The sequence below is a fragment of the Ailuropoda melanoleuca genome, chromosome 8 (assembly GCF_002007445.2).
Source record: "Ailuropoda melanoleuca isolate Jingjing chromosome 8, ASM200744v2, whole genome shotgun sequence".
NCBI lineage: Eukaryota > Metazoa > Chordata > Mammalia > Carnivora > Ursidae > Ailuropoda > Ailuropoda melanoleuca.
The window spans coordinates 76318342-76341486 of NC_048225.1; the positions used below are offsets into that span (position 1 = coordinate 76318342).

General features: G+C 40.2%; 1 protein-coding gene across 9 annotated transcripts in view; it reads left to right on the forward strand.

Moving 5' to 3' along the window:
• Nucleotides 1–23145, forward strand: part of DNM3 (dynamin 3) — a 532818-nt gene that overhangs the window by 479957 nt on the left and 29716 nt on the right. For all 9 annotated transcript variants that reach the window (XM_034666734.1, XM_034666737.1, XM_034666735.1 and 6 more), the window contains 3 exons: nucleotides 11419–11583; nucleotides 19540–19766; nucleotides 20465–20707. In XM_034666734.1, the coding sequence (XP_034522625.1) occupies nucleotides 11419–11583; nucleotides 19540–19766; nucleotides 20465–20707 (635 nt within the window). The remainder of the gene's footprint in view (nucleotides 1–11418; nucleotides 11584–19539; nucleotides 19767–20464; nucleotides 20708–23145) is intronic.

Genomic DNA, 23145 nt, shown 5'->3' on the forward strand with positions numbered 1-23145 from the left:
TTTCAATGATGCTTTATTTGGTCTCTACACCTGCCCTGCCCTGTAAAATGTTTAAGATGCTAATATTACCCCCTCTATGGCACAGAGATTAAGGCCTAGAGAGGCTGACTAACTTCTTAACTTTAATTTCACTAAAATCACAAAGCTAATTAGTGACAGAAACAAAATATGAGTATAGTTCATCTGATTCCATAGTTCATGCTCTTAATTGCTATTCTAAATTGTTGCTCAAACTGAAGTGGTTTGGGAATGTGGAGTAATCTACTAGAGTCAGGTAGATTTTTTTTTTTAATTGTATTTGAGGAATGCTACAAATGTGTGTGTTTTTTTATTTAAGAATTTTTTTTTGTTTTTTGGGGTTTTTAAATATTTTTTTATTATATTATGTTAGTCATCATACTGTACATCCCTGGTTTTTGATGTAAAGTTCGATGATTCATTAGCTGCGTATAACACCCAGTGCACCATGCAATACATGCCTTCCTTACTACCCATCACCAGTCTATCCCATTCCCCCACCCCCCACCCCTCTGAAACCCTCAGTTTGTTTCTCAGAGTCCATAGTCTCTCATGCTTCATTCCCCCTTCTGATTACCCCCCTTTCTTTTCCTACCGATCTTCCTAGTTCTTATGTTCCATAGATGAGAGAAACCATATGATAATTGTCTTTCTCTGCTTGACTTATTTCACTTAGCATTATCTCCTCCATTGTCGTCCATGTTGCAGCAAATGTTGAGAAATTGTTCTTTTTGATAGCTGAGTAATATTCCATTGTATATATGGACCACAACTTCTTAATCCAGTCATCTGTTGAAGGGCATCTTGGCTCCTTTCACGATTTAGCTATTGTGGACAAAGCTGCTATGAACATTGGGGTGCATATGGCCCTTCTCTTCACTACATCTGTATCTTTGGGGTAAACATGTGTTTGATCCAGGTATTTTCCTTATAGTTTCTTTGATTTGGGGGTTCTCCTACAAACTTGGTAGAACATGTTACTTACAGGAATATGGAAGATATAATTAAACAAGACAAGAGTTCTGTTGAATTGGTAGGAATTGCCATCCAGAATTATTTCACTGATTTATTTTAATGCCCTTTAAACTGTAATCACACATACCATCTTGATGTTGCATAAAGCTATCTTTATATGCTTCCTTAAGCCATGTGCCATTCCAGTCTTGAGCCCTCTAAAAATTGGTATCTTGCCTTTTCCATTTTTTGCATATTCCCAGATATTTTATAAGTGATTGTGGAATATTGCTAGAAATTGTATTGAATTAGATGGATAATGTTGTCACATTTCTTTTTTGATGCCTTTGGCCACCAATGTAGAATGAAACTTCATGATGATAATTTCAAGGAGGTTTTACTCTTTAATTCAGAAATCATTATACCTATTTTAATTTGAAAGTATTTATATGAATTGAGTAGACATAAACAGTTGGCAAGGGGGATATTACAGTACTCACTAATAATAACATTTCTAAGAATTTTGAAGCCATGATTAGGAAAAAAGAAATTTGGGGGAAATTGTGAATACATGCAGTAATATGTTTTCTTAGCAATATTTACATATCCAATCTAAAGTTACCTTGTTATTCTATAAAGGAACATCTTGATCTGGTCATAAAAAGCATTATTTGAAATTGTAATCTCATCAGTGTTTATTAGTGGTTATAGTCTGATTTCTGCTTCTAAACTACTTTAAAAACAGTCTAAGGAAAGAAAGTTTTTAAGAAACCACTTCAATTTTTTCTCTTATACCTCAAGCCGTATTTACAAATCTTATTAACACAGCCCCCAGTACAATCTCATGTATATACATTTTAAAATACTACATATTTTCTTCTAATAATAATTGCCCCTATCAAACTTACCTTAGAATAGTTTTAATTTTTATTATAAATGCTGCGATAAGTTGCTGATCTTTTAAGCAATCTTGCCTTTGTTAGTTTTTACCACTCTGTGAGAAGTAGGCATAATTTGAAGCAAACATCACGATCAAGGTAAAGCAAAGAAAGTTTTCTTTTCTGTATATTATTTCCTCCATATTGTGAAGCAGGCAATACACACAATTTCAGGAAAGGAATAGAGAGAAGTAACAAAAGAAAATAAACACAGACACAGTGGCTATTACTTCCGGCATGTAGATCTCTGTGGAATCAATTGAGTTTTCAATATGAGAATTTTTTAGCATCTCCAGTATATTGTATTCTTATCATCTTCATGAATTCCTATTTTCTGCACACTGGAGGTTTGCCTACCTTGAGACAAAGTCCTCTACATTTAGTTTCTCTCTTAATTGGGAATGAGTATTTATAGAGACAGGTGTTCTATTTGGGGCAGCTTTGAAAGTATCTTTCCAGTTCTGGGGCACATATGTGCATGCTGTCTGTTTGGTGGTCCAGACAGACGTGGTCCATTGTTATCACCAGAAATGTTCTATCTTTGAAGATTGGGAACGAGAGATTTAAAACAGCTCAGCCTGGCAAATTGGTTCTGATTTTACTTTAATCTCTCCTATTAAGAGAAAGGAACCTAAATTTTTTAGAACAGTTTATAGATTCTTTATCTGGGTCATCCGGTAAGGCCTTTGGGCCCTGGAATGCCTGGCAAAGGTGTACGCACTAATTCACGTGTAGGGATGGCTGAAAAAGTTATCTTGAGGCATTTGGGGAATTCTGCAGTTGAATCCAGATGACAGCTTTATCAATGACATGTTCAGGGGAGCCTGGAGAAATGTAAAACCCTTGACAGGAGTTACTTCTTTAAAAGCTCCGTCATTTTGTTTCTCTACTCACGCAACAAGTCATGATTCTACCCACAGTTTTACCCTTGTGTGTTTTTAACCCATTGCATTCTTTTGTTATTTACTCAGAAGTTTTTTGCATGTAAAGCAAGGGCTATTGTATTTGCACTGCCCTGTGAAGGATTATCTACCTCAAGAAGCTTTCATTTTGGCTAGGGAAATGGACATGTATACAGCTAATTGAGACACAAGACAAAGGCTGAGAAGTCTGGGCTGAAAGTTCAGATGCAGGGAAGAGGGCGGTGTTTTAGCTGCAGCATTCGGAGATGCGCCAGGTGCACTAAACCCCGAAGTGGGAAGAGCTGGAGTTGGAAGAAGAAAGTTTAGGTGGAGAGAACATCCTGAAAAAGTGATTTATTCATCTGAACTCCTTAGGATAGGGGCAACAGAACTTAAAGTCAAGCCAACCCAACTTTTAAAAATAACAACAACAAAACCCCCAGCTTACTGGCTGATGTAAATGCACAAGCCAGAGACAGACACATCTGTCACAACCAGATCCACACACTCGAATGACCAACCAACAGGACCAAGAGGTGGGGAGAGGAGGCTATCTAAATTTGCCTTTAATCTACCCACAGGGGAGGCATAGCAAGACCTTGTGGCAGATTGGAGAGACTAAAGATGGGTGATTTTTGACTCTCTCTTCTTTAGAGAATGCTATGAAGTAAAGGTCAATTAGAGTAGGACCAGTGTTTCTCACCATCACAGCCCTTCCTGATTCTCTGCTTCTCTGAACTCTTACAGCACCTTTGAGCTCCACTAAGCAATGTAACATTGAATCACATACTGTTTTATGATCTATAGTGAGACTGTGTATGTATTAGGGCTCTCCAAAGAAACAGAATCAATAGGATATGTGTGTGTGCATACACATGCAAGGATAGATAGATGATAGATAGATAGATAGATAGATAGATAGATAGATAAATAAATGATTTTTTTATATGGAATTGGCTCACATAATTATTGAAGCTGGCAAGTCCAAAATCTGCAGGGTGAGCTGGCAGGCTGCCGATCCAGGAGAGCCAGTGTTCCAGTTCAAGTCCAAAGGCTGTCTTCTGTAGAACAATAAAGAGCCATGTTGCAGATGAAGTCTGAAAGCAGTCGGCAAGAGAATTCTCTTTGCTGGGGAGGGCGAGTCTTTTTGTCCTAGTTAAGCCTTCACCTGATTGGTTAAGGCCCACCCACATTATGGAGAACAATCTGTTTTACTCAAAGTCTGCCAATTTAAGTATGAGACTCATTCAAAAATACTCTCACAGAAATACCCAGAATATGGTTTGCACCACATATCTGGGTACCAACTTAAGTTGACACGGAAAATTAACCATCACGAATTGTTTTTATGTTTACCCTATTGTATTTGATCCTATTTTCTGGGAATTTTTCTTTGGAAATAGTCTGTTTCCTGTTTTGCTACTCCAAAGAAATGTTGTGATTTTTTTTTCCACCAAAAAGGAAATTTGTATTAGTTCATTCTAATTCTAGATCTCTTTAGAAAAAGGGTTTTCTTTTTAACAAAGTTAAATTTTAAACATATTTTTGCCAAGAGTCAATACTTGAAAAATAATTTTGGCCATTTCAAAATCACTAATATTATCTGAAACCAAAAAATGTGGTGGGGCCAGTCGTTATTTTTAAAGAAACTGTTTAAATTGTTCTACTTAGACCATTTATTGTTTGGACAAAAGGTTGTTTTGCTGTGGTAAGCAAACTCAGGTAATAAAAATTAAAATTTTCCAAAAATAAATATTCATAAGTTTAGAAAAAATTCTCAGCAAGACTGTTTAAATAGCAATATTCGATAATGTGTTTAAAACATATGAATATTTCATATTCATAAACTTACTTGTTAATATAAAGCAATACAAGAGTTTGGTTGGATTTATTTATTTTTTTTTTATTTTATTTTCATATTCATAAACTTACTTGTTAATATAAAGCAATACAAGAGTTTGGTTGGATTTATTTATTTTTTTTTTATTTTATTTTTTTTTTTATTTCTTTATTCGACAGAGATAGAGACAGCCAGCGAGAGAGGGAACACAAGCAGGGGGAGTGGGAGAGGAAGAAGCAGGCTCATAGCGGAAGAGCCTGATGTGGGGCTCAATCCCACAATGCCGGGATCACGCCCTGAGCCAAAGGCAGACGCTTAACCGCTGTGCCACCCAGGCGCCCCTGGTTGGATTTAAAACTAGATTGTAATTACTATAACTTTGGGGCACCTGGTTGGCTGAGTCTGTTGAGCATCTGCCTTCGGCTTTGGTCATGATCTAGGGGTCCTGGAGTCAAGCTTCGAGTCAGGATCCCTACCTAGCAGGGAGCCTGCTTTTCCCTCTCCTCCCCGCATGTGCTCTCTCTTGCTATCTCTGTCACTATCTCTGTCTCTCTCAAATAAAGAAATATTTTTTTAAAAAAAGGAATTACTGTAACTTCTAGGACAACCTCAGGACAGAGTACATAAGTTTTCAAATTTCTCTAAGAATCCTCATATTCACATTTGTTTTTACAGTTGCAGATAAAAGCTATTGTTTCAATGCATCTTAAATGGAAATGCAGTGATTGTCAGTTATATGAGGGAAATCCTCCTTCTCCCTATTCCTCCAGATCCTACTTATTCGTTGCTGTCATATTCAAGTTATTAGAGCATAGGCATACATGGCCCCACACAGAAATAGACTTAGCAGCTATTGGGCTGAGTAAGAATTAGAAAAAAAGAGCTGCGTTAAAAAAAGAGCTACCCATTGATACAGGTTTGTTGGTTTTAGTCAAGTACGTATCTTTCAAATCCTATGTGTTTTTTTAATGGCTGTTTAATTTCACATTAATCTTACATAGTTTTGTAATGTTTATTATGATGCCATGTAGAAATGAGAGTAAGAGTTGTAGGGAGAATAAAAAGGTAGTAGCAGGTAAAGGAGAAGAGGGAAGGAAGAATAGTGACGAAAATGACAGAAGCCGACAATTTTGGGTCCTGCCTGCTCTGACCAGTGGGTCACCGCTCACAGGGTCAGGTGATGAGGTTCAGTGTTTTGTCATGTATCATGGATGTTTCTCAACAACTGGAGATGTAAGTAGATGCCAGCATTGGACGACAGTCGGGGCTCCAGTCTGTAGACATCCTTGGAGTCATCAGATCTTTCCATCGACCGACATCCTTCTGGATGCAGATCATTACCACCCTGCCCAGACCAGGAGGCCCTACACGGCGAGCTCCATCGTAGCAATCCAAGCAATTGTTCACATTTACCATCCAGCTCAGTTACCTGGAGCTCAGTCCCTTAGGCTCTGTCTGAAACAGAAACCTAATCCCTCAGGAGATGGCCTGGGTGAGTTTTTGTCTTCAGATGTTCCACATATTTGTGAAGCTCCTGATACATATAGGGTACTGGGCTAAGTGCTAAAGATAGAACAGTGGGCGTGTTCCCTCAGTGTCGGTCTGAAATCTCACCCAGCTCGGAAGCTTCGTCTCTAGTGTGGCCATCCGTAAGGACTCCCCTTGAAGCCCACCTCAGACTCATGGACTCATCTCACCCTGCGTCCTCCCTGCCAGAGGAGAAGCTCCCAGCAAGCCCGTGTTGTTCGACTTCCTTTGTACCCCTCACAGTTCACCTGAGACATTAAACAAGTATTTTTTTGAATTAATTAATGAAATACCTGTGCCAAGACAGCAGACTACAATCTCTACTCCTCTCAAAGGCTTTCTGGAGCATGTTTCCTCCATAGTTTTTGGTTTGGTTGCCTGCCTCTGCAAATTAGCCTCTAATTAGCCTCTGCAAATTAGAAGAAGTACATGACTGAAAGTGGGGAAAGTTTTTCAGGGAGACATTCTTCCTAATGTGGGGCTGGAAAATTCAAAGCTGTGTTACCATGGTAACACTAGTTTCATAATGATGACCTGATTCACTACAAAAAAGTTAAATGATATTTTTTACTGTTTGTTTAAGGGAGCGGAGAAATTGTATGGCAATAAGAAGATCCTTAGAAAGGGGCAAGTGTTGCTTATCTGGAAAAATCAGTTGTGTTGATCTGTAGGTTATCGTGCAGTGCTTTCCACTGGCGAGAAGAGATGCAGCAACCCCCCCATTAGCTCGTGTGTTTATGTACGTATTTTTGCCAGGATATTTTGCATTTCTATCGTTCCACTTTTAGAGTTGCAGTCACCTTAAGAAAATAACCTTATATAAATGGTTTCAGTGATCCTCCAAGAAGCCTATGACATAATCCAATAAGAAATTTAAGTAGAGAAAAGAGATGAAAACAAAACACATGAAAAATAGACATCCCCATCAAACCCAGATCTATAATGGTTGCTTTAAGGTATGGTGGGAATTATTTCTGATTCGACCCTTTTATCCTCTCACCGTTAAAATATTAAGTCTCTAGGAGAAAGCTTTTAAAGTAAAATGTTGTAAAATGGACTGTTTCTTGAATACCGTGCAAATAGTTTCATAAGAGAGAAAATTATAATATTGTGTATAAACAATTTACAGTGCTGAGTTGTTATTTTTCATTGTTTAAGTTGCATTAGATTTCACAAAAGCTGTTTAGAACAAAATTGCAATAGGAAGGCCTGTCCATTGTATTTTTCAGAAGAAAGCTTGTTTTCACAATATTATTCACATTTTGTATACAGCATCAATGAACCTGCCCATAAAAGGTTAAATGTTTGCAGACCATTCTTTTTTGCCTCAAAGATCAGAGACAAATTACTATTTTTATTTTACATTCCCTTGATGAGGATAATGATAAACAGCTGTCACTTCAGTGCTTAGACTGCAAAGAATCCTATTGCAATCCTATAATTTAAACAAAGAAAAAATACATAGTCATACACAGTATACATACAGAAAAGAGCACGACAGAGAATTTGGTTAGAACTGGGTCAGAGAAAAGGGAACATTTGCTCTCTGAAATTACTCAGTTAACAGAAAAAGTCCATCTATGCACATTTCCCCCATTTATCTTAGATATATTAGAAAGGGCAAGTATTTCTTCTTTCTTTCTAAAATCAGAAAAGAAATTCAACTTGCATTCTGAGTTCTGTGACTCCCTGTCACATCCATGATATTATCTGAGTAGTTTAAGTTTGTATGTGACCACATATTATTTCCAAAAGCTAAAGAGAACTTCAAATTGGTTTTTTTTGGTTATTCTGGAATACTTTTTTTTTTTTTTTTTAGTGTTGAGAATTAATCCATTCGGTGTTCTCCATTCACTCTGACACTTGCCTTATTATTTGCATCTGCTTTTAAAAAGTGAAAGTGAACATCTTTTGCGTGTTTTGATAGGCAAAAAGTAAAGTAAATCTAAATGTTAAAAGTAGTGTGAAATGGGAAAATTCAGTGTTTCTATGTAAACATGTGGATGATGATATAATTTCTTGGTGTTTTGTATTTCTGCAGGTTCTTTTAAAAATACTATTTACTCTGTTTTTCTCTTTTGTTTCAGTCTTTTTTTTTCTACAAATAGCCATATTTCAATGACATCTTTTTCCTGGAAACTCTTTTTACATTTATTATTTTATCTATGAAACTGACTTGATGTATTATGAATGTTTCACTGTCTCATAATACTTCTTGATTTTTTTATATTTATGGAAGAAAAGAAATTTGTTAAAATCATATGCATCTTATACTTACTGAAGTAATTTCAGCTCTTAGAGACTCAACATGCTCTTCTGTGGGTTGACAGTAACAAGGTTGTGGTGTGGATCTTCCACGCAAAGTACCGAGCAGAGTACCTAGAACACAGCAAGTACTCAGTAAGTGTTCCTGGGACAGGTGGAATATTGATGCTGAAATGTCATCACCCCCGACTGTTCAATACCATAGCAAAACCTCAGTATATTTCAGATCAGAGAGACAAACTGAATTGTATTTTATCCATTATGGAGGCTTATGTCGCTTTGTATAAAAGATATTTCCTCACAAAGCTATCAGTCATCTGTTCTTATTTATAACCCTAATTTCATAATCATTTTATCATTCTCACTGTTATCAAGTAGTCATGGGTCCTAACTCATCACCCTGGGGTTTCTCTGGTCTGCAGTGTCTCTGACATGTAGGCACACACACTTGGAGCCCCTGAAACGCACTGAAGTAGTTTCCTCGATTTAGGTAAAACCCTTGTGCATTTGTTAACTCCTGCTCCCACGCATCGAGCTCTGTGCCAGGTGCTGGGAAGGGAGAGATAAGCAAGACCCCAGATCTAATAGGAGAGGAGCATAAACCCAGGCTGGGTATTAAATAATAAAAGTGAATACAAGACACAGAGGGAAGTACAAAGTGGGGGGAGCAATGGGGGTCTGGGCATCATCAGAAGCTTGTCCAGAAGAGGTGATGATGAAACAAGGCTCTGAAAGATGAAAGATCTTCACAGGTGGGGGGGGGGGTCCAGGTAAAGGGGACCAGCTTGCAGAAAACATGGAGGTGTAAAAAAAAAAATACACTTGCGATTTTGATATTGCTTGAATTGAAAATGTTTTATACTCAAATTTTTCACCTTAAGTTTTCATAGTGTATGTTGAGAGTCAAGCAGCTCTCTAACTCTTATTCCATGGATATTCAGAAAGGAAAGAAAGCAGCTAACATTTATTGAGGCCCTTGCTAGGTCATCTCCTATGTGTTATCTCCTTTAGCTTCCACAAGTTCACCAGGGCCGTGTCTCCCCATTTTAGAGATAGGAAGCTGAGTTCTAATTACATCAAGTTACTGAAGTGTGGCCACAAAACCAGTACACAATAGAGCCTGAATTTGAACCTGAGGTCTTCACTTTCAAATACATTCTCTTTAAAATGACATTGCAGTTACCACTGACTCTTCCAACTTGGACGTTTGCAGTGGTTTTCATACCCTAGAAAGAAGTTTGGAAACACGACTGGTTTTTCCCTCTGTCACTTTACCACTTTACGGCCTCAGCTTTTGACCCATTTGTCCTACATCCTCATGTGCTCGTGTATCACCAATTAATAATAAAAATAAAGAACTGCAGAAGACTTGATTTAGTTCTTTCTCTCAGTGACCAAAGACCATTTCAAACAACTGTCGCTTTTGAAACTTCCTCCTTCTTGCTGGTGTAGCAGTACGATGCCTCAGAAATGTCCTCAAACTATCCCCCGGAAGCGTGGGGTCACACTCTCAGGACTGGAGAAACCACTGTCGTGTTGTAGAGTGAGCACATTATTGTAATATTTTTAAAAGGGATTGGATATTTCTGAGCAAGAGACGCCTATATAAATGATTAGGACATATTTCTCTGCTACAAAGATGCATTTCGCACACGCGTATTGATTCAAAGGAAAAGTTTGTCATTTACAGATCCATTTAAGCACAGGGCTTTGCCTAGAACTGATAGGATGATTGAAAACCTGGCAGATCAAAGTATGTACATTTCCAAGGAAAAGTACTTCATGTCTACAATGGAAGCAATAAATTATCCCCCCCCCTTTTTTTGCATTTGTAATTAAATCTTTCCAAATGTTAGAAAGTAGCCAGACCACTAACAATATTTGTATCATGTTCTGGGGCTTAGATGGTTCAACCTGACTTGAAATGGAGACCATTTGTTCTAAATTGATTTCAATGCCAAGCCAATAGGTCAGCCCTTAATGATGAAGATGCCATTCCAGCCCAGCCTCTGGTGGATAAGCCAAAATTAATTAACTCAAGTCCCATAGTATAGAAAACAGATGCTTCTCTCATGTTACACAAATAAATTCTTTGTGTATAGATGTGTTCTGTTTTATTCAAAGAATAACAAGTTGGAAGTTAAAATTGTAAGTTTTCCACAATGGAGCCAGCCTTTAGTAGTGATGACAGAAGCATGAATTTACAGAACAAATTCCAGCAAGTGCACGGAAAGATGGATTGTTCTCTATATCTCTTACGTTGGCTCCAGGCCAGGCCTAGGAGATTTAGTTTTAAAACCTGGGCTGATCCCAATGCTGATCCATTCCAGAACAGACCTAGGAGTTCCAGAACAACACCAAGGTTATTTCTAATCTATAGAATCCCTGGAGACCCCTCCCAGAGGGTTACATCTGCATCATTCTCTTGGATTCAGTTCTTTGGCCAGCTTGCAAATGGCTGAAGATTAGACTGTTCTCCAGAGGTATGTTGTTAGGTGCCCTGTTTATCTGGTTATTCATCTCAGCATTCACTCAGAATCGTTGCTTTTGCTAGGCTGTGGGTCGCTAAAAGTAGAGGAATAACTGCATGGTTCTGATCTCTTTTCAGAATTAATGGATATGTTTAAGATAAAGATGTTAACCGGGGCGCCTGGGTGGCACAGCGGTTAAGCGTCTGCCTTCGGCTCAGGGCGTGATTCCGGCGTTATGGGACCGAGCCCCACATCAGGCTCCTCCGCTATGAGCCTGCTTCTTCCTCTCCCACTCGCCCTGCTTGTGTTCCCTCTCTCGCTGACTGTCTCTATCTCTGTCGAATAAATAAATAAAATCTTTAAAAAAAAAAGATAAAGATGTTAACCATCTAGTAATAGAACTCCAAATTGAGTGATCAGAAGTTGATCATCTGATAACGTATGGTATTTTTTTCCTTCTGAACGAATGTGAAATAATCCATGTTTTCTTTCCTTTCTCTCAGACTGAAAATGATGAGAATGGCCAAGCAGAAAACTTTTCCATGGACCCACAATTGGAGAGGCAAGTGGAGACCATTCGCAACCTCGTAGACTCCTACATGTCTATCATCAACAAATGTATTCGAGATCTAATTCCAAAAACAATAATGCACCTTATGATCAATAATGTAAGTGATTATAAACTGTCTCATTTTAACTTCTAACCCATCTTGATGTGGAAACTGCTCATATTCTCATCAGCTTCTCTGTGATATTTTTTGGATGGTTGAAATACCTATTACCCAGGTTCCTCATTTTCTTTACAGGTGGTAAGTGACTGACCAGTGAAAGAGAATTTAGGAAAGCCAACATGAAACTTACAGCCACAGTACTGTGGTATTCCCTATCGCCTCTCTCCTCTTGAAGAGTGTGCATTTGCTCGCAATAAAGCAGAGCAAACGTACTGTAGCTGTGGTCAGGGTGTGAGTTAATTGCCAAGCCAGCAATAAAACCAGATGCCCCGGCTCCTAGACTTTGAGATTAAAGGCAAAAAATATGTATTATTTTCTACATATAAACGCATAAAATATGTTGATATGATTATTTTCACCTTCTAAAAACTATGGCATGCTATTTTAACCTGGGAAATGGCTTTTTGTCCTATCTTCTTGGATTCAAAGTCAGTCAACTTCTCTTTTCTAAGGTAACGGTGATATTGCCATGGATGTTAAAGTGCCTGCTGGAGGAGCCCCCAGCCAATCTGGATCGTACAGAATCCCTCCCTTTTCATGGTTACTTTACAGTAGTCAGGATATGACACTTAAATTACATGGTCTAGTTTGGTTCTTTCAGCAGCTACTTTATTAAAGTACAAATAATATTACAAGTTATTTGAGGAATTATCTTTTAGATAAGATAGGCTATGATGCGGTGTTTTATAACAGGCTTTTCTGACTCTTGCAAAGGAGACACCAACATTCTTAGTTCTAGCTGTCTTCTCCGGACACCTTCTTATTTAAATCGATGATATATTATGAACGTTTGCTTGTAATACATACAAATTAGCTGGCAAAGGCACTAAACATACTCAAATTCAGGAGAAACCTATATTCTAAGGCTGGTTGTGCTACAGATTCTGTTGACCTCAAGACAAGGTGGTCAATTTCTTTGCATCCATTTCCTCCATAGGTAAAATTCTAATTGTAGAAAAGGCACCTGGCTTAGGGATTTATTTCAGAAGATAGTATATATAGAAGTACTATGAAAAACACATTTGTAAGAAACCAATGTGGCTGCCTGCCTATTTCAGAACTATAAAGAGCCCTTATCCATATTTCAAGATTTCTTTCAAAATTGTGTTTGTAAATATGACATTCTGTTTGTGGTTCATGGTATATTCATTCTTTGAAGAAAGGTTTCCTTGAAGAAACCCCTTGAAGGAAACCCTTCTTGAAGAAGCTCTAAGCACCCATGGTTTTTAGCTCTATTCCCATGCACATTTTTGCATAATCAAACAAGGTTAGTAGGACGCTTTGAAGTACCAGCGTAAGTAAGCAATATATTGGAAGCTTGGAAACCATGAGTTGTATTCTTAAGCTTAGTCAATGGCCTGCTGTGTGACCTGAAGCAAATTATTTGGCCCCTCTGAGTCAAAGTCAGTCACTTCTAAAATTACGATAAGAACACTGAGCTGCCTCACCAAATTGTCAGAGAACATAATAAATTCGACTATGTGCCATTTTGAAAAATACAGAGTACTAAACAAATCGTCTGTGTATTTTTTAAATTACCCTCTTAATTTTACTTAAATGAGTTCAGGTTGTTTTGCTGTGGTATATCCAGGCACTTGCTTATTTAAACACTTTCCTGATTAAGCATCATTTATCTTTTCACTGTTTTATCGCAAGTCATTAGTGCTGCCATCAGTTCAAACACTGCTTTGCTCTGCACTATATTAAATCATCAGCACAGGAAATAGCACTTACAGTCTATAGCACGAGGAGTCGCCTGACACTAATTAGTTAAAAGGAAAAAGAAAAAAAGACCCTCTTACAAATCTATCGGACTTTCACCTTCTCAAGAAACACACATACACAAAGAAACATGAGGGTAATTGCCCTCACCTCTCACTGGTGTGCTTGTTGGCTTTAATGAAATGGCTGAACCCCCACCTCCAGGGAATTCTCCTTGGAGGGAGAGCTCTGCAAGCTGTCTTGAGAGAGACCTTGCATGAGAATAATGAGAAAGAAGACCTTGATGCCAAGACTCACTGGAATGTGGAGAAAACAGAAACATCATGTAATGCTGGATTCTTAACGAAACTATGGTTATCTTTGTTTGAAATTTAACTTTTTATATCTGTCCAAAAATAGTTTTATGTATCTCAGATGACCGCTTTTCCTGGAGTATTATTTTGTCTGCTTTTTTACTAGATATGTAAAAATACATAGTTAAATCTATATACATATATGTATATATGTCATATATTTGATAATTACATATATGTAAAAATATAAATTGCTCTTTTTAAATGCCATATTCTCAGGGCATCTTATTGGACAGAACGTCTGAGCCCTTTGTGTTCACTCTGGAAGGGCCCTGTTGAATACAAGGACCAGAAACGCGCTGAACACCCAGCACCATGTCATGCATACGTGTTGGCTATTTATTCGATGTTAAGAGATCTTCAAGATAGAGAATTCATCATAGAATCACAGCTAGGAAATAAATACTCTGACTGCTCATTCTAAATTCCATCCACTTAACCCAGCTGCTTCTATAGATGGTTCTGGGTGCACGCTCTTCTCCAGAACCAGTGAGTGCCTGCAGCGGGGTCCTGTCTGTGGACAATCACCGTCGAAAGCCGTGCTGTGGCCTTTCCTCTTTGAAATGGGAATGGCTGCCCTGCCTTCTGGAAAAGAATATGTTTCAGCCAACTTTTATAAAGTTCAGAATTTGGTGGGCAGTTTCCTTTGAAAGTTTACATTAAGTGTTCTGCCACTCAAGTCTCCATATGGAATTATTTAAGAAGTTTAAAGCCAGCAATAAATGCCTTGCCTCAGACATACTGTAAGCCTTTGTCTGTGGAAGCTCAGCAGCTGTTGCATTGCTTAAGCGCACTGGGGAACACGGCACAAAGAAACAGCAAGTTTATGACAGCCGGTCATTCTGCACAGGATACAGTCGGAGCAGCAGAGTTTTGCTCAGGACTTTAATGTTCACGCACACTCAGCGCCCCATGGCAAGCGCAACTTTGAGGGCCTCTTCTCTGCAGCTCACCCCACCAGAAGATTCTCTGTCCAAGAATCGGGAAAGGGAATCTAGCTTTATTGTGAGAGTCTGAATGACAAAGCGGTACATCGTCCTGTTGGCACCCACAGGACAATCACCCACTAGGTACTCACTATTTTGCCCAGATCATAAATGAAAAAATTGAGGCTCCGAGAGGCTAAGTGACTCGCCCAGCGTCACGCGGCCGGGACTGGCAGAGTCAAGATTAAAACCCAGATCTTCTCATCCTCGGTCAGTTAACGCATATGGCAAGGTGAGGCAAACTATGGAGCTCAGCCTTCTCAAACTAGGGGGCCGCTCTGCCCATAGCATGTACCTGGTGTATCTTCCCAGAGGGCTCAGTTCCTCGAAGATTTAATTAGGGTTTGTTTGACTATGAGAAACAATGTTTTAAATCTTAACTAGTAATTCAAACACACCCAGATAATACAAAATAGAACGTAAAGTTTTTATGAAACTTTTTAAGAATCAAATATGAAGCCCGGAGGCGTTTCACACTTGGAGTGCGTGCTGCTGCCTGGACCCCTGGACCCCTGGAGCTCCACATTTACTCTCCTTGGCCAGTGGCACTTTGCTGGAAAATTAGTAACATGTGCCCTAGTTTCAAACTGACTGTAACTTTCATGTGTATGAAGTTGAGTGTTATTTCAAATGTTCATTATTTGAGGGGAAAGTACACCTTAAATACCAGGGCACTGATTTGTTTCCACGGGTCAAGAATTCAGCATCCTGCTCAAGGAACCAGGATCCAGAAGCCCCCTCCCCCCGCCCCCACATCCTCCCCGCTCCCATCACTCTCCACCACGGGTAACCCTCCTGATTCCTTACAGAATAGCTCATCTTAGCTCTGACTGTTCTTGAAGTTTGGAATTGTATAGTGGGTGCTTTTTGGTGTCTAACTTCTTTGGCTTGACATTAGGTTCGTGAGGCAAAGGATATCATTTTTTCAAGAAGGGAAACGTCACCGGTCTTTCGCAGAAATACGTCCCTGAGAAATGAAAAGGAAGCTAGAGCAGACGTGAAAGGATTGTGAGATCTCAGAAAATCACAAGCTCCTAACCAAGCCCCTTTCCCAAACTAAGCAAACTTAAACTGCTCAATTACACTCTTTTATATATGTATTCATGTGAATGCGAGCGATCACTGTGTTGCAGACTCCCTCCCATCTAGAAACAGAGAGATTTTAAGGAAATGGTCTCCTTAGTAACAGAATTGTGTGAAAATCCTGGCAACGTCCCTTCTATTTGTGAAGGCTTTAAAATGGTCTTAATTATGAAGACAAAGAAGGCTTAAGATCCACAACTATTGCAGGTTGATAGAGAAGGGTTAAAGTAAGAAAGAGAGGAAAACATGTGGAACATTTTTAATGACCTCACATTCCTTTACACTGAGCAGAACGACATGGTGCAGTCATGCCTGTTTATCTAGCCTGTCGAGTCTGAACTGGAATGAGGTTTTGTGTAGGAGAATTTTTTTGTGACCCATACCAAAATGTATAGGTTATAAGGTGTTATAATTAAAAGCATAAATATTACTTCAAGTCTTGCATCCAAGTATAATTCATTTATGTCATGTTCTGTGAGGTATATTCTAAAATGCCATCACCTCCAAGGGATCTCACTGGGCCTCAACTGTCGTGCAGAATCCTGATTTATGTATTTGCACCACAGACATACAGACTGCTCAGAAAGTCCCTGAAGTGTCTGGAAACTCCCTGACGTCCCCCTACCTTTGTTCCAGTTGTGGCATCCCAAAGCTACACTAGCAGGGGAAGAGTCTTTCTAAAATTTCATTTCAGTGCAAAATAAAACGTTAACCTCCGCTGTGTATTGAACTGTGTACGTCTCTCGACGCCTGCGCCATTGCAGTACCTTTCTATTTGTTCTTCTCCCTCTACATACCTCATGCCAATTTCATCCGCATGCTTCAGAACCAACAGCTTATGCTTGCAGAGCACTAACGAAATGCTAGGCATTGTGCGAGGCAATTTATAATCATTCTTTCACTTGATCCTCACAACAGCTCTTGAGACAGCTGCCACCACTGTCCCCATTTTACAGATCAGGAGCCTGAGACTGAAGAGGTGGGTATTTGCTCAAGAACAGTTAGGTGTGGGAGCTAGGGCTCAGATTCAGAGTGGAGCTGTCTGATTACAGAGCGTGCGCTCTTAACCACTGCACTGTACTCCCATTTTCTCCCAGGCCAGTAGTAATACTCCTATTAATTCAGAACATTGCCAAATCCTTGGGATAGTAGGCAAGTTTTAGCGTGTCATGTTCTGATGGGGAAGAGCTCATTCAAGGCGGATCTTTGATCAGAATGGTGAAACAAGCCCTTATTATTTTATTTCGTGGTTGGTTTGACAGTCGCTTCTTAATTCAGATCTGCTTTAAATCTATTCTTGGAAGGACCTTCTTTTAAATTGTGTTTAATAGATTCTAAGTGATACTCCAGTTAGATGTAAAGCTTCAAACTAGCCTAGTCCAACTGCTGTTCACTGCCAGGAAAATTGTCTGGTTTTGAGTTTTGTGTTGCATCATCTATCTGAGTGCGCGCACACACCCAGTGGTGGAAGATTCGCGCAAATGTCCCTGACTCCTTGTGGGTACCTGCAAGTGTGCTTTAAAAGTGACTAAATCTCCAAAGGGAAAAAAAAAAAAAAAGAGAGGGGTGAAATATTCCTTAAGCCAAATTGACTGTCTCTCCTCTAACTTTAACTTTCCTTCCTGACTTTTGATTTTCTGTTCTCCAACTCACCCCCCCCTCAGTGCTTGAAGTGTCCTTGTTCCTTTGGCTCTTGCCCTTTCACATCAAAACAGCACCACACGCACCTGGTTTTTCCTCTATAGTGTAATTGGTATGTGCCCATCTTTTCTATGCCACTATAGTCTCGGTAAATGAAAGCCCCACCATCTCAGAAATGATCTGTAATGGTCTCCTATCAGATTTTTTCCTCTCTGCTACCACCCTTGCAAATTCTTTTCCAATCACAGATTAATTTTCCTAAAACTCTCTTCAGTTGTTTCACTTGCTTAAAAGTCTTCCGTGGCTTCCCACTGCCCAGTGGATAATGTTCAAGCAGTTTTCTTGGCGTTCAAGGCTTTCACATCTGGCCGCAGGTTACCTGGCCAAGCTTACCTTCCACAGCTATCACACATAAACCTTCTACCCTACTAGACAGTTGTGCAAATACGTCTTGTCTACTAGATCACTTCCACATTTGAATCATTCTTGGTTTGCAAAATGTGGAGAAAATACTTTTTATTTCACCACAGTGAAGCTGTGATTTAGCCGAGTTTTCTGATCAGTAGAATTATTTACATAATTTGATACCTTTAAAAAATAATGAAGCTGTACAGTGTTTTCGACTCTTGTCATCTCTTGGTTACATATTTCACTACAACCCAGGAATTCTGAACCTCTGACAGCTGTGCCGCTGTCCGCCTAAATTTGTAACAATTAAAAATGCTGCCCTTTGGTCTTTCTTAGAAAGATCCAGTGACTTTAGATAAGCATTAGTCTCATTTAACAGAGAAACTGAAAAATCCAAGTTGGTTTATTTTTGTAGGCTAAGTTAACCAGCATGCTTGCGATACCACTCTGAAATCATGACACTTAAACATAAGGTGTCTTTGCTAAGCAGTCAATCAAAGTGGGGTAAGGGGTAACGGAAAGAGCACTAGACTTTGAGTCCCAAGTTTCGGGGTTCAACTTAATGTTACGTGACTTTGGGCAAGTTACTAAACTCTCTGAACTTCCGTTTCTTCATCTGTAAAATTGGGATCATAATAAATTTCATAAGTACGTGGTGAGAATCCGATCAGATAACTTGCAAAGGTACTTAGGACCTACCGTCTTTTGCTGATTCTCACATTCACTTGTTTCACATTTAATAGTTCTGACATGAAGATGCACGTTACACTCAGCGGCATCTTGGCATTCTGTCGTTTAATTGAAAGTGGTTTCTCTTTCTTAGTGGCACATAAAATTATGGTGTGTCTTAAAATCACTGGTATCTTCGATTTGATGAGATATGGCGGCTGGTGCTCCCTCCCTCGGTGCTGTGCAATGTAGGCATCCTCTCCGTCCTCATTCTGCTACAAACTGCCCCTCCCCTAAGACTCATATACATTGTTCATACTGAAGACTATTTCCATATATCCATTAACTACGGAAACTCATGTCAGTACTCATTACTGTTTAGTTCTATTGTAAACTTCTAGAAAGCCAAGACTATATCCCCCCCCTTTTTTTGTAAATCAACTTGCATGATTATATAAGGTTCTGTATTTAATAAAAATTCACTTATTGGTGTTCATTCCACTTTTGAGTTGACATTGAAACCTGGGATCTTAATAGTATTCCACTGATTTTGGTAAAAGTGAGGTAAAGGACTGGGGATACCAAGGAGTGGATAACTTGTGTTATTACCTAGGTTTCTTTATATCCTTGTTTTCTGTTGAAAATACTGCTGCTTACCTCCTGGTACCGGCCCTCATCTGTATGCCAAGCAGGCTCAGACGACAATGTGGAAATGTTTGCGTAGCCAACAGGCCCTGTTCTGGTGGTGATGGCAAGGTTTAGTCCTCTTCCAGCTAATCTAGGTTTTCCTTTAGTCCACAGCCATAAGACAGAGGGAAAAGTGTTCCTGCACTGGTACTGAGGCTTGGGAGGACAACAAAGAAAATAAGAGTAAACAGATGCATACACATTGCACATCTTGTGTACGTCGTGCGTCATGCACCTTTCCCTAGAGTGGACCATTGAGGACTTTGTCCACGGGCTCTGAACTGGTTTATACCATTTGATCGCTCATGTATTCCCATTTTTATTTTTCTGTGGTGGCCTGACAGGTTAAAGATTTCATAAATTCAGAGCTCCTAGCCCAGTTATATTCTTCAGAGGACCAAAATACCCTGATGGAGGAGTCTGCCGAGCAGGCCCAGCGCCGGGATGAGATGCTGCGGATGTACCAGGCCCTTAAAGAAGCCCTTGGGATCATTGGTGACATCAGCACAGCCACCACGTTCACCCCTGCACCGCCTCCTGTGGATGACTCCTGGATACAGCGTTCCCGCAGGTAAGAAGATGTCCCCATGTCACCGGAGGCCCGCCAGGCTTGTCCAGTGTCAGTTTCTGAGTGTGCTTCCCTAAACCATTATGAACCTAAAGAATGAAGAGGGAAAAAGCTATTCAAGTTCAGAGAGAGAGAAGGTTAGATTATCCCTTCAAAAATGAACACGATACAGCCTCACAGTGGACTGTCACACGGTCCTCAAAACGAGTCTCAAGACTGCTACACTGAAATGAAAAGATAGTCAAGCTAATGCGAAACTTAAAAAAAAAAGGTGTAGAACGTTATGTTCTAATATGTACCAAAAAAAGAATTTATGTATATAGAGAGAATATTGTATTGTGTTGTATCATAGACTATAGTTGAAAAGGATACACAGGAAACTACTACTGGTTGTCTCCACAGAGTGAAGGGTTGGGGGAGGGGAACTTTTCATCATTTGCCCCTTTTATACCTTTTTTAAAAACATTTATTTAAGTAATCTGTACACCCACGGTGGGGCTCAAACCCGTCACCTGGAGAACAGGAGCCCCGTGCTCCTCGGACAGAGCCAGCCAGGCGCTCCTCCTTTTACACCTTTCAACGTTCCTGACCTGGATCCCAGTTACTGAGTCAAAAGCGTAATTTTTACAAAGCAGCCCGGAATTCGTAAAATATTTTTTTGAAGATGAGTTTGGACTGAAGCTGCTCTCATCTGTCCTCAGGTCCCCCCCTCCAAGCCCCACCACCCAGAGGCGGCCGACCCTGAGCACTCCCCTCACGCGGCCAGCCTCCAGCCGAGGGCCCGCACCCGCCATCCCTTCTCCCGGACCGCACTCGGGGGCGCCCCCGGTGCCCTTCAGGCCCGGCCCGCTACCCCCTTTTCCCAGCAGCAGCAGCAGCGACTGGTTCGGAGCACCCCCACAAGTTCCGTCCCGGCCCACGAGGGCCCCGCCCAGCGTCCCCAGGTGAGTGCCCTGCAGGCCGCACACGCTGGGGACGCTCTTTTTGGTTCTCTTCTTCTAGCGTAACAGACAGAATTTATTTGGAAAAGAAAATTGCAAAGATATTATCATACACGTTTGCAATTTTCACCCAGGGGAGAGGTATCACGGGAACACCGTGGAGTCTGTGACACCATTTAAAAACCAATATGTGGTCCAAACCTCTCATTATCAACTGGCACAAACTAGATGGAACCAAAGAAAATGGGGTCCAAGTGAATGACATTTGGGCAGCTGTTTGTATAATTTGAGAGAGCACTTTGAAAGGAAAGAAAGAGCCATGGCTGGGTTATTGCAAGCTGTGTGCTCCGTGGGTCATGAGAGAGTATCAGGAGCTAAGGCCTCACCTTCTCTATTACCAAAGGAATTCTAGAAAACCACTAACTTCAAGGAGTATTATCCATTTGCCCCCTGAACTATAGCCCTTAAACCCAGCATTATTAACTTTAATGTAGCCCACGTAAAAACCAGGCTGATTCATTCGCAAAAATGTTTTAAAAACTAAGCATAGAAATTTCAGCACAGACATGATGTTGGCTGCGTGCAGTCACTAACAGTATATGAGATGGAACATTGTACATTTGAATAGTACATTTTGGCATGTGGACGCAGATTTTTTAGGCTTACTGGTGAAACAAAATAGTGAATAAATGACACTTGGAACATGCATATAGTTGAAGCTATGTTCTCTCCTTTATACATTTACAGTCAAATACGTACAATGTGTATAATTAGAGATTTTAAAAATAGAAGGAGTTAGGAGGTTTTTTCCTCAACATCTGAAATTTTAAAAGGAAAGGAAATCAGCTCATACAGAAATTTAATTCTTAAAAAAATTCAATTCAGACGATTAAAATATTTGTGTGCTTTATGAAGGAAAACCATCCTCTGCGTGTACCATGAAGGGGGAGTGACTTCCTCCCACCCACGAAGCCTGAGTCACCTCATTCTCTGATTACGGGGCTTACATTTATTTTGACCTTCAAGCTGTTGGGTGTAATGAAGAGAAGGGGCATCTTAAATTCGTAAACAAAGGGTGGAATAGAGGACTAGCAGGGGATGTGGAATCAGAAGGCCTCATCTGTGGACCTTGCACAGCTCATTCAACTCTGAGCTAGGGGTGCCCCATCTATGAAGTAGGAACAGCTTCAACAAGGTTGTTGCCCAAACCATATGTAATGAGGCTGATAAACGGGAAAGCACTTTGGCTGTCAGGGTTATCATCACTCTGGTCCTAATCAAAAAGGATATATGTTCTCTCAAACCTATATTCTTTCCCTCTAAAAACAACATTCAGCTTACAATTTATTTGGAACTGAGCTAAATTTCTGGTAATAATAGTAAAAGCAATAGCTAATATTTATTGTGCTCTCAACGTATACTAGGCACTGTCCTATGTGCTTTGCAGGTACATTTGTGTTTACTGCTCACAACAACCCAAAAGGAGAGGTGACTGTCCATTGTACAAATGAGGCACAGAGGTTCAAACAGCTTGCCCAAGCCTGCTCAGCCAGACCCTAATGGAGCTGGGCTTTAATCCCAAGCAGTCTGACTCCAAAACCCAGTCTTCCAACCGCAATACCAGGGTTTCTCAACCTTGGCACTACTGCCATTTTTGTCGTGGGGGGCTGGCCCTTGCATTTTAGTATGTTTTGCAGCATCCGGGCCTCAACCCACTGGATGTCAGTCGTACTCTCCCAGTTGTGACTACTAAAAATATCTTGACACTACTAGTGTGTTTGGGGAGGTGGGGCGTGGGGTGTAAAATCCCCCTCCTCTTGAGAACCACTGCACTACAGTATTGCAAAGATTTTCCCTTCCACGTGAAAAATAAATAAATAAACGTCAGTGTTGAGTCTCATTACAAGCAAGATTAGGTGGTTGTTTTAGGAAACCTCAGCCTGCCTGGGAATGTATCTGCCATTGTGCCAGGAAGGTATGAAGGCCACTGGGGGAGGGCAGGAGAGTGGGCAGGCAGGAGTCCTATACGGGAGTCTCGAAGTCGGCTATTTTGTCCGTTTAGCTACAAGAGGGAACCAGAGCAACCTGGTGGTGCCTTTCCTCAGGAATGAACATGCATGTCTTTGTTTGCTCGCTTGGCTGCTATACCTCTTGGTTTCAGATAAGCTGGTTTGCCAATACCCTTCAGAGATACCGTTGAATGCTAAATTGATTTGTTAAGCGGGATGGAGCCGCCCTTGGTATTTCCAAGCTCACGCACAGAAGGTAGTGGGCAGGAATCGGTAGCTCATGCTAGAGAAGGGCGACCGCCAGGTTTAATGCATCTGTGTTGGGGAATTTATAGGACGCCAGTTACGTTATTCAAAATTTCTAGAATATTCTCCACTTGGAGCCAGACCTAACTTGCCCTGGCCTTGCAAAGAGTCTCAAATGTAAAACAG